The 12,078-nt window shown below is 40.9% G+C and overlaps 1 protein-coding gene across 1 annotated transcript; it reads left to right on the top strand.

Moving 5' to 3' along the window:
- Positions 1-6,447: 6,447 nt before the first annotated feature.
- On the top strand, positions 6,448-11,107 carry MEOX1 (mesenchyme homeobox 1). The gene is made up of 4 exons (XM_087714442.1): positions 6,448-6,841; positions 7,846-7,884; positions 9,181-9,371; positions 10,994-11,107. The coding sequence occupies exons 1-4, from the start codon at positions 6,448-6,450 to the stop codon at positions 11,105-11,107; spliced, it is 738 nt and encodes a 245-aa protein (XP_087570568.1).
- Positions 11,108-12,078: the final 971 nt, after the last annotated feature.

The raw sequence follows: 12,078 nt of genomic DNA, 5'->3' as shown, positions 1-12,078 counted from the left end.
ATGTTTAAAATATTGATATTTCTCTTTGGAAAGGTGATTCCCCCCCCCCCCCCACTTTGAGCCTGGCTTCTGGTGATGTCAGGGAAATGTCCTTGTAGTAGTTTCCTTGGGAACATTACGGAAATGGTTTACTTATGCCTTTTTCTGGAATGTTTTTCTGCATCGCACTCTAATATACAGCTTTGGGATTTCCTGATGGTTTATTTTACTAAAATACAGTAATAATTTGGTATCTTGTATTTTATTTCCCAAGTTATGTAGCCAGCTAAGAGCTTTTCAGAAAAGTAAGTTAGTTCAGAAGTTTATTAATTCTTTCCTGAATATTTCTGGTTTGAATAATGGCATAAGAAAAGATCGATTAAAAGATATTATAAGACCGAGTGGCTGGTGTGTTTCCCTCCTACTAATTGGCCAAGTGTTCCATCTCTCAGGCTGGGGGGGTCAAGCAGTACGCCCCTCAGACAGGGTTCACAATTTGGGAGTCCTCCTGGACCCACAGCTGACTTTTGAACACCACTTGTCGGCTGTGACCAGGGGAGCATTTGCCCAGGTTCGCCTGGTGCACCAGTTGCGTCCCTACCTGAACCGGGAGGCCCTCACAACAGTCACTCGCGCCCTTGTGACCTCTAGACTGGACTACTGCAACGTGCTCTACATGGGGCAGCCCTTGAAGAGCATTCGGCGACTTCAGCTTGTCTAGAATGCAGCCGCGCGAGCGATCGTGGGTGCACCTCGGTTCACCCACGTATCACCTATCCTCCGCGAGCTGCACTGGCTGCCTATTGGTCTCCGGATACGCTTCAAGGCGCTAGTTGTCACTTATAAAGCTCTTCATGGTATTGGACCTGGGTACTTGAGAGACCGCCTGCTGCCAATTACTTCCACTAGACCGATCAGATCCCACAGATTAGGCCTCCTCCGAATTCCATTGGCCGGCCAGTGTCGACTGGCGACTACCCGGAGGAGAGCCTTCTCTGTGGCTGCTCCGACCCTCTGGAACAAACTCCCCATGGAGATTCGAACCCTCACCACCCTCCAAGCCTTCCGCAAAGCCCTTAAAATCTGGCTGTTCCGACAGGCCTGGGGCTAAAGAACCATTGCCCCCGTCTCGAATTGGTATGACTGTTGTGTGTTTTTAATTATGCATTGTTTTGTGTTGTTTTAATTTTTTGTTTGTATCCCCCTTCCCTGATTGAGTTGTGAGCCGCCCTGAGTCCCCTTCAGGGGAAAAGGGCGACATATAAATAAAATCAACATTCAACATTCAACATTATAGTTCTGACAGGTTTCCTGGCCTGGATTATTTGCAAAATTAGCTCTCTTTTAGAATAATTCATTGTGAGCTACTGGTACTTAAAAAAAAAAAAATCTAAGAATTGTTTATGATCTTACACAGTATGTTATGTCTACACTAAGCGTAGTATACATTTCTGTGGGGGGAAAAGACAGAGAGGAGGACGAATGATGTGGTGGATAGACTCTGTTACAGTGGCAAGGGCTGTGCTGTTGGAAAATCTGAAATAATAGAATAGAATACTTTAGAATAGTTAGTTAGTTAGTTTAGTTAGTTTATTAACATTTATAGGCCGCCCTTTTCCCTGAGGGGACTCAGGGCGGCTTACATAAAATCAGGAGGGGAATACAGACAGTAACGTAGACACACATAGAGTAAAAATAATGAGCAACATTCATTCATCATTCGGGAGGGGCGATTATCTTTGTCCCCAGGCCTGACGGGCTAGCCAGGTCTTGAGGGCTGTGCGGAAGGCCTGGACGGTGGTGAGAGTACGAATCTCCACGGGGAGCTCGTTCCAAAGGGTCGGAGCTACTACTGAAAAGGCTCTCCTCCTTGTAGTTGCCAGCCGGCACTGGCTGGCAGATGGGATTCGGAGGAGGCCCAATCTGTGAGATCTAATTGGTCGCAGGGAGGTAATTGACTAGAATAGACTAGAATTCCTTATTAGCCAAGTGTGATTGGACACACAAGGAATTTGTCTGTGGTGCACATGCTCTCAGTGTGCATAAAGAATACCTTCATCAAGAATCATAAGATACAACACTTAGTGATAGTCATAGGTTACTAATAAGCAATCAAATCATACTAGGAAACAAGTATAAACCGTAAAAATACAAGCAACATGGTTATAGTCATAAGTGGGAAGAGATAGGTACTAGGAAGGAAGAGAAGAACAATAGTAATACAATCTTAGGTAATATGACAGTGTTGTGGGAATTAGTTGTTTAGCAGAGTGATGGTATTCGGGGGGGAAAACTGTCCTTGTTCTAGTTGTTTTGGTGTGCAGTGCTCTATAGTATCATTTTGAGGGTTGAAGTTGAAACAATTTGGGGGGTCTGTAGATATTTTCAGAGCCCTCTTTTTGACTCATGCAGCTTAGGAACAGATCATCATGAAGAAAATTCATCTACGTGGTTACTAAGAATTAATACACAATGCCACATAATCAATCTGTGTATGTTACAATAATACACTATAGTATAAAATATTTATATTTCGCTGTGTAGGATTTTGAATTCAACTGCCACCACAAGGTGCTTCAGAGTGTGCCAAGATATGACTGTAGCACCATCTGCAATTCCTTAAAGCAATGAGACTTCTTTTTTTTTTTAAAGCAATTCTCTTAAAGAACTCGCTAACGAATTATCAGAAAAGATGCAGAAAGTTTTTAAAATTACATTTAGGTACTAAGTTCATGCTATAAAGTTTATTTCTTTATATTATGTGTACTATATATGTACTAACAATGACATGTCTCATACACTGGTGCTACGGACCAGGTTATTAAAGAACTCCACAAGTACAGGCAATCCTCGATTTATGACCACAATTGAGGCCAAAGTTTCCAAAGTTAGTTGCTAATTGAGATGGTTGCTGTGAATTTTGCCCCAGTTTATGAACTTTCTTGCCTGAGCTGTTAAGTGAATCATTGCAGTTGTTAAGTTAGTATCGTGGTTGTTAAGTGAACCTGGCTTCCACATTGATTTTGCTTGACAGAAGGTCACAGAAGGTGATCTCATGACCCTGGGAGGTTGCAACCATCATAAAAATGAATCAGTAGCTAAACATCCAAATCACGTGACTATGGGGATTGTTGTGATGATTGTAAGTGTGAAAAACGGACATGTCACTTTTTTCAGTGATGTTGTAACTGCAAGACGTTGTAACTAAAGTAAAGGCCTACCAGTACATGATTGCTTGCCACAAGGAGAGTTGTGAAGAATTCCAGTTCAAGCATTTGCATGATTTATGTCCCAAGAGGGATGCAGTGGCTCAGTGGCTAAGATGCTGAGCTTGTTGATCAGAAAGGTCAGCAGTTCAGCGGTTCGAATCCCTAGCGCCATGTAACGGAGTGTGCTCACGTTACTTGTCCCAGCTTTTGCCAATCTAGCAGTTCAAAAGCATGTAAAAATGCAAGTAGAAAAATAGAACCACCTTTTGTGGGAAGGTAACAGCGTTCCGTGCGCCTTCGGCATTGAGTCATGTTGGCCACATGATCGTGGCTTGATTGCATGGTGTGGCTTGGTGGGTGTGGCTTGGTGGGCGTGGCAGGGGAAGGATACTGTAAAATCTCCATTTCCTCCTTATCAGCTGGGACTTGGAAGGCAGAGAATAGATGGGGAAGGCCTAGTCAGAGGTGGCATTTGCCAGTTCCCCAAACTACTCAAAATTTCTCCTACCTGTTCTCCAGAACTTGTCAGAACCTGCTGGATTTCACCCCTGGGTTATTTGTATATAAAGACTCTGTTGCTCTATCTACAGCAGAGTTTCTCAACCTGTCTGGCTTTGCGGTCTGGTTGATGGGGGAGAGAGGGAATGATTCCATGCGAGCAAGTGTGCACACACAGCTCCATTTTTGTAAGTGGTGAGCACAACTTTCTGCTTGCACAAATGGAGCCCATGTGGACATGCTCACCCAATGCTCGTGCAAGTGGGGATGTGCTCACGTGCTCGCCCACCACTTCTCCAGCCGGTTCCGAATGGCGCAAGGCCCGGTAATGAGCTGCAGCCTGAGGGTTGGGGATCCCTGATCTACAATTAATCTACTATCCACTGGGATATTCAATCTTGCGTGAAAATCTATCACTGAAGTGCCTTTATATACGTATTTTACAGTATTTTTAAAATAGCCAATTTGATGTTTTAAATCCTCTCTTCAGTGATTTAGCTTCAATTTCTTCAAACAATCCTAAAAGTAAAGGTCTTTTTTTGAAGTTGATGAAATTAATAATGGAATGAGGCATGGATGGTCAAGTGAACAGGCTATATGCTAACCTGAATTCAGAGCTCATAGCTCACAATCCTGAAGAAGAGCTACATACTGTGATTCATTATACTTAATTCTATTTTAGTTGCAGTTCTTTTCTTTTTTTGCTTTTTAGTTTCTTCTATTTATTACATTTTTGGTTTTAATAATTCACCTCCCAAAATAAAATTATTATAAAAGAAGTTACATTAAAAATAGCTTTGGAGATATGTGAAGTCCAAATCCAGCATGAGACAAAGAGCCACCAGAAAAGCGAAAACCAGAATCTACTCACAAAATGTCTTGTTTATAGTTGTTTAAAACTCTCTTGATACAGTGATTTTACCTTTTCAAAGTAAGGTTAAAAAAAAGCTCTTTGAATAGAGGATTGGTTTGATCAGAGAGATCTATACAAGGTAGTCCTTGATTTTCAACCATTCATTTAGTGGCCATTCAAAGTTACAGTGACACTGAAAAATGTCATTTATAATAGTTTTCCACACTTATGACCATTGCAGCATCCCCAGGAGCATTGTGTGATCAAAATTCAGGTGCTTGGCAATTGGTTCATATTTTTGACAATTGCAGTGTCCCAGGATTATGTGATCACCCTTTGTGACCTTCTGACAACAAAGTCAATGGGGAAGCCAGGTTCATTTAACAACCATGTTAGTAATTTAACAACTGCAGTGATTCACTTAACAAATGTAGCAAAAAAGGTTGTAAAATGGGACAAAACTCAAATAAGCAACAGAAAATTTGGGTTCAATTGTCATAAGTTGAAGGCTATCTGTATTTGTAAATGAGGGAAGCATACCCCATAATTTCATTATAAATAAAGGAAAAACATATTTACATCTTGAAATCCAAGTTCATATTTTTCCTATGCAATTCCCAATCCTTAAAAAATATTATACTTTTCAGAATAGACAAAGGTGCCTATATAAATATACACATATGTATGACAGTAAAAATTGTAAAACATTTGTACACCAGAAGTGGATATAAACATGTGTTTATAAAAAATATATACACAACATGTATTTGTTAGTTTTGTTAAGTGATACAAAAATGGGATAAAAGGAGTTTAATGTCTGGCAAACAAATAAAAAGTTTCACCTATTTCTTGTTTTCATGAGGCACTTCAGCACAGATGTTGAAAAGTTCAAAGACAATTTAAAAAATGGAAATAAATCATGTTCATCCAAATATGTAATAATTATAAGGGCAAATTGGTCATTATATTGAAATTGTATTAGCCTGTTATCATCCAAAGATCTGAGAAAGTAGCAGCAGATCCTACTAGATCACAGAATCATCTTTCAGGAGACACAACTTCTTTAACAAAAAAGTTCTACGGTACTTTAGAGATCAAATTAATTTGATCTCTAAAGGGTTCTTCTTTCCACTTTGACCTGGTCACCCTTTATTTAACGTCTTCGGAGATACCGTTTCACTCTGTGTAACAATGTAAGCTTCAAACTTTTAAATCAGCCGTTAAGTGTAAGTCTTTCCCTCTAACAGTTCTTCACACTCGTTTTCTTTCATCTTATCCGCAGTCTCTCTATCCCCAACCTCCTCATTTTATATTGTTCCCTTGGTGCCTCTTTGGCATGTTTCTGGGTTCTGGTGCAAAATGTTAGCTTTTTTTCCTTTTCAAATCTCAAACGTGTTATTTTTCCCTAACCGGAATAAAACTAACCTCAATGTGAGAAATATTAAACTCTTTTTGCGCGCGGAGTATTTCCCTCTCCCTCAGGACTTTTTTTTTTTTTTTTTAAAGTACAGTGTTTCTTTAAAAGTCTCCATCTGCGTTTCCCATTTGATGCTCCTCTAAGGTTTCGCGTGATTAATCGTTGCGTACTTGGCTTTGGTTGGAGGGGCTGGGGATGCGAGTTAAGCCCTCCCTCTCAAATTTCTCCTCCCAAACTTGTTACTCACACCCCAGGCTTTAAAAAGTGATTCCTGGGCTCAGTTGCTTCGTAGCAAGGAAGCTCCCGAACTGGGAAGGAGGAGGACATTGTCTTGCGGACATTAAGGAAGAATTTTTCCAGTTTAGCCGAACGACTCTGTTAAAAGCAGCAGCCACAGAGCTCTCTCTCCTCGGCGCTCATTTTCCGCCAAACTTCCTTGCTCTCCGACGAGTTCATTCAGAAGTGCCCGCGCGCCGAAGCCGCAAAGCTCCATGGATCCACCTGTCGCCAGAAGCTGCGAGAGGAATCCCCACGCTCCCTCCATTCTCTGGGAATGCCTGAGCCGCCCTCTCGGCCAGAACGACCCGGCCAACTTCCCTCAGCCTATTCTGCCTCCGAAACCAGGTTTGGGCTACCTGGATTTCTCGGTCCCCTGTGAGGCTGCGGCTCCTCAGAGCCTTCCTCGCGCTGAGCGCGCTTTCGAGGAACCTGGAGTATCCTTCCAGCCGCCCGCCTGGCACGTGGCGGCTTCTGAGATGGTACCGCCGGCGAAGTTGGCTTCGGGGCCAGGAGGCAGCCAAAGATCCAGCAAAAATAACCTCATCGCGAGGAATGTGGCAAGCGGCGCTGAGAATAAAGCAGCCAATTGGAGAGTGGAAAACGCAGGTAAGTGGTCTAGATGTGGGTTGGCCGGCTTGATTTTCATTCAGTCTTTAATTGAAAATCCCGCAGACGCTTCTCTGCTCTGCATTTATATTAAATCCTTAATTAAATTAGAGTGTGTGTAAAGGTAATTTTCAAAGAGATCTCTGTGCTAGATTTAGATTGCCATAATACAAACTGGCTTTAAAGAGAGGGAGGTATCATGATCTCAAAAGAATTTGGGAATTGTTTTGGAATAAGGAGGGACAATATATAATCTTCTGAATATATGAAGTGCTGTCAGTCTTCAATGGCCAACAGGCAGAGAGATGGGAAAAGGAATTCAATAACATTTGGAAGGCCAGAGGTTGTCATGTGTGGGTTAAGATCCCAGGGGAAACTTAGTTCCACAAAAAACGAGACTCCTATTTCACTTCGGAGTGATGGCCATGTAAGCATCTTTGGAATTTCTTTGAATGGTAAGTGGTGCTCTAAATATCAAAACGTTAAGTTATTTCCTCTCTGAAAAAAAAAAGAGAAAACGGGAAGTTGGGTTTATTTAAAATAAGAGCATAGCTGATTCCACTTTGAAATGTGACTATTTCCAGGATATGGTAATTCCAATTTACTGGATTACAAATTACTGTTTACTGGTTTCCAAGATTACCAGTTTGTAACCTGGAGATATTGTATAGCAACTCTCTAAAGAGAAGACTTTGAGAGAATGCCAGTTTGCCTTCTATTGCCAGAGTAAGGACACCTGAATAGAAAGGTGTGGTACAGTATTAATAAGAATGCCCCTTATTTCAATGTCTTCCCTTAGTTATATGCAGGGAATGAGACTGGGTTCTGGTTTGCTACAGCAGGTGAGATGGAAGGTTGGTACTGAGGTCAATGTAATAATGAAATGTTACAGTGGATGAGCCCAGCAAAAGGAATTACATCATTTTTACTCCCAGTTTGGTGACTCTAATTTGAAAGGATTTGGTTTACACATAATCTAAGGTTAGATTCTGCTCTCTTTCTAGATGTGGCTGCTCAGTGGCGTGATGGTAGTCAGAGAACAAGTGAGTATTTTTATTTATTGAACTATACATTTTATGGTGTTAAATGCTGATTGCATCGACCCATCTCATAAAATCTGGGAGGGAAGGTATGTTGCAGACATTATTTGCCAAGGACCTACGGTAGTTCGTTGGGTCCCAAGGAGGTGGGCTTCTCAACTGCTGTGCCTGCCCTATGGAAGATTCTTCCACCCCTCCCTGAAGTCATGTTAGCTCCATCCCTGTTTTCATTTTAGAAGTCCTTCAAGACCTGGTAGTGTCACCAAGCATGGAGCCCTAGGGGACTGGAGACATTTTTAAATGGCTGCATTGTAGATGTTTCCCCCCCCCCCCTCAACAGAGTCCCAGCTAATGGCAAAGCTCTGCATTTGGTTGAAATTGGTGGTCAGAACAGCAACAGGAAGCAAATTTAGTCTAGTGATGAAGATAGTCACAACCCAAGAAAGTTCAAGGATCTTTTTCCTGGATATTTTAGTATTAGATAAAAAGCAACAAATAGACCCAAATAGAATTGATTAAAAAAATTTTTTAACTTGTCGTTTGCCTTAAAAAGGGCAATTCCAGCTCCCTAACCTTGAAAACATTCCAGAGTTGGATAAAGTCAGTGAATGTGTACAGGAAGCATATGCTTCCCCCCACCATCTTTCTGTTTGCATGTATGCTCTCTCTCTGTGTGTGTTTGTGTTTGCTTTAAAGTTCATATTTTCCCCCTTTATCTGATACCAGATTTTCATTGCATTGTTACCAGCTACTCTCTGTTTTTCAGGCTCCTGACCTGGTATTAGTGCATGATGAATAGGAAGCTTATTTTTCATCATTTACAATAACATTAACAAGATTAGCATCCATCAGGGTATTTCTTCCTCTGTTTCAAAGTGAAAGGTGTTTTCTAGACTCTGCCTGCTCCCCCTTATTTCCTCTACCAAATATCATCAAATTGGATCTTTTCAGGCATCTTTTGCAGCGCTAATTTGCCTGAGCCATATTTCCTACTTGGGTCAAAGCACAATCTAGTTTATGTAGCATTTATTTTGTAGTCTTTCCATTTTTGTTCTGTGGCAATAATTTAGGGTTCTTGTGATCTTTTTCTCTGTTTTATTTTCCCTAGCTTCCAGCTATGTTCACACATCTTGCTAGCTACTATTTTAACTAAACCATCATTTGTTGAATCGTTGAATGTATTTGGTTCATGTCATGGGCTGAGCCTCCAATGAATGAGCCTAGAATTGGTGGGAGGGGGATTGCGTGCTCTCCTGATGGATTTAGTTGGACATAATGATAAATATCTCCCTTCTTTAGAGAGCCAGGTTGCTGTCCGCAGCAACCCTACAACTGCCCCAAAGAAAGAAGGTTCCAGAGCACGGAAGGAGCGCACAGCATTTACTAAGAGTCAGCTGCAGGAGCTTGAGATGGAATTTATTCACCACAATTATCTGACAAGGCTGCGCAGATATGAGATTTCTGTGAATCTTAATTTGACCGAAAGACAGGTAAGACTTTTCTGCTTGGTCTACCTCTAAAGCAGTCTCCTTCTGGCTGGGGGATTTGGGGAGTTGAAGTCCATGCATCTTAAAGTAGCTGAGATTGAGACACATTGGCCTAGAGAAAGGGAAGAAGTCTAGGGATGTTCAGTACCTGCTCACTTATAACCATTTTGAGTATCCCAATTTTTTTAAAGGGAGAAAGAAGGTTATCAATACCAAATAATACCTTCCTTCTAGCAGTACACCTTTATTATTATTTACAATAACTCAAGGCAGTGAACATCCAACACACCTTGCTCTCCTGTTTTCCCCACAACAACAACCCTCTGAGATAAGTTGGGATGTGGGAGAGGGATTGGCCCAAGGTCACCCAGCTGGCTTTCATGATTAAGTGGAACTAGAACTCAGTCTCCCAGTTCCCAGCCTGATACCTTAACAATTAGGCCAAACTGACTAAGGCAATAATACACCAGATATTTTAAAACACAATTCCCATAAGACACCATGGCTAAGACAAAGCTAGCTGATTTTTGAAGATTTTTCTCCTTGAAAAGAATTTGCTTTACCATTAGGCTTAGTGTTTCCTGTCTGTCTTGCTCTTGAGAGTTAACCGAGATCAAAGTTCAAGGATATGGGTTTTCACATGACATTAAACACAATTTGTTTTAACCATATTTTTCATAAGCCATCCTGACCATAAATTGGTGTCTGGTTTGCACATTCTTCTAAAACAAAAGCAACCAACTCCACAACTGGATGGGATAGGTAAGACCAAATGCAATGGCAATGCCCTGAGTATCCACACATTCTGTCCTGCAAACAAAGCACTGAGAAAAATGCATCTGGAGTTTGCTAAGCCATTTCTACAGAATTTCTTTTAAAGTTATGCCTGCTTGCTCTGGCAGTTTTTTTTTTTTTTGCTGGCTGCTGGTAGAATGCAGACTTTAACAATCATTTGGTATGAATGATTACTGAAAAGCAAGTTGAACTACTGCAGTCTGAGTTGGCACCCCCCCAGGTATGCTAAACTACAACCTCCTCCCTCTGATCAGTGAGCATCTGGATTATGAGGGGCATGATTCACAGTTTATGGAGATTACCTGATTGCAGAAGGCTTGGTGGATCATTCAGAGTTTTCAAGAATGTGTAATAATAAGCCAATATCTTTTAAATGTGCAAGGTTCCAGCAAGAAGAGCAGACTAAGTGAAGACTCAATGGCTAGATTTTCAATTGTTTGAATCCATAGTTTGCTTTAACCATAGTTTTAATAAACTGCAAAGATTGGATATTGATTAAACACCAAGATCAAACCCATAACATTATTGGGTGTGACTTAGCACAATGCATGAACCCCCAGTCATGGTCTAGTTCACAAAATCCTTGTGCGTTATACTTGTTCTTGTTTTATTTAGCCTTTTCTATGTGGTTGATGAAATAAATCATTGCAAATATAGCTAGTAATTCTCCCCCCACCCTCTGTAGTGGTGGGAGGTAGGGGGTTCCACTGCACTTTACACAACGTAAAGCCTTAGGTTTGATTTGGAACAAGCTCACAGTTATCTCAGCTTGGACATGCCATTACATGCAGCTTAAATTAATCAGAATTGTTGTCTTGTTTCTTGTGCAGGTTAAAGTGTGGTTTCAGAACCGCAGGATGAAGTGGAAACGTGTGAAAGGACTGCCGGTGTCACCCCAGAACAAAACGGGAGAAGTGAAGCCTGCTGTCTCGACTCCAGAGTAGCCTGTTCTCTGATAAATTGATCTCTAACAACCTTGTAAGAATATTGGGGATACTATTATTCCTTAAGATTTATCTCATGTCTTTGATGTTGGAGGCAGGAAATGGAGCCATTGATGCTTCCCAGAATGATAGATTGCTTTACTCTCTCTTCCTTGGAGTGAGTAAATCAAGAAGGAAAAATGACCAGAATTGTACTAAGAGAGATTCCCAACAATTCTGTGGTTGAAATCAATGCCTCTTTAGAACAAAAAAAAAAAGCTGACTTGGAAACAATATTGAGTCCAATTTACTGCCTAGATTCTCATTCTTAAAGCAATGTTGTGGCAACTTCGAAGCAGTAACCCTGCTGTTCACATGTATTGTTTAGTTAGCCTCTTGTGATCTCATAAAGGAACTCTTACAGAGGTACTCTCTGGAGATTTTCACTTGAAAACAAATGCTTCCTTCCATGAATTGGATAAGCACACATGCTATGTGCTTTTGACAGCAAAATAAAAATAAATGGGTAAGCTACCTAAAACATTGAGTTTTATGGAAGGATGGCAAAGACACATTATCACTGCAGTTATGAAATTCGCTGCTCTCACAATTCATTTCTCCATAAATGTTGATTTTGCTTTGTATTTGTATTGATATTAAAGGTTGGCCTTGAAGATCTGGTACCAAGACAACAATCAGCTGAATGTGGCTTGAGTCCAGACCAAGAAAGTGCTTTATGGAAACTCTTCAAGCAATCCCACCCCCTATTCACAAGAAGATGAAAGGAGGAGAAAGGGAAGCATATTGATACTTGCAAGCTTCATATTAGCCTCACTGCATAGTAGAGGTTAAGAAGTAGAAATCTTGCAGACCTATTTTCATTAGAACAGCTATAATATAACACTTTTTTTTGCAGCTCATTGTGAATTAATTAATTAATTATGTATATTATACCTACTGTAGCCCCAGGGCAAGATAGGTGGCGAAAAATT

The sequence above is a fragment of the Thamnophis sirtalis genome, unplaced genomic scaffold (genome assembly GCF_051295495.1).
Source record: "Thamnophis sirtalis isolate CommonGarterSnake01/CBP01778 unplaced genomic scaffold, rThaSir2_p1.2 scaffold_4, whole genome shotgun sequence".
NCBI classification, from domain to species: domain Eukaryota; kingdom Metazoa; phylum Chordata; class Lepidosauria; order Squamata; family Natricidae; genus Thamnophis; species Thamnophis sirtalis.
Note: the sequence above shows the minus strand (reverse complement) of the source record. Positions and strands in the feature narration are given on the sequence as shown.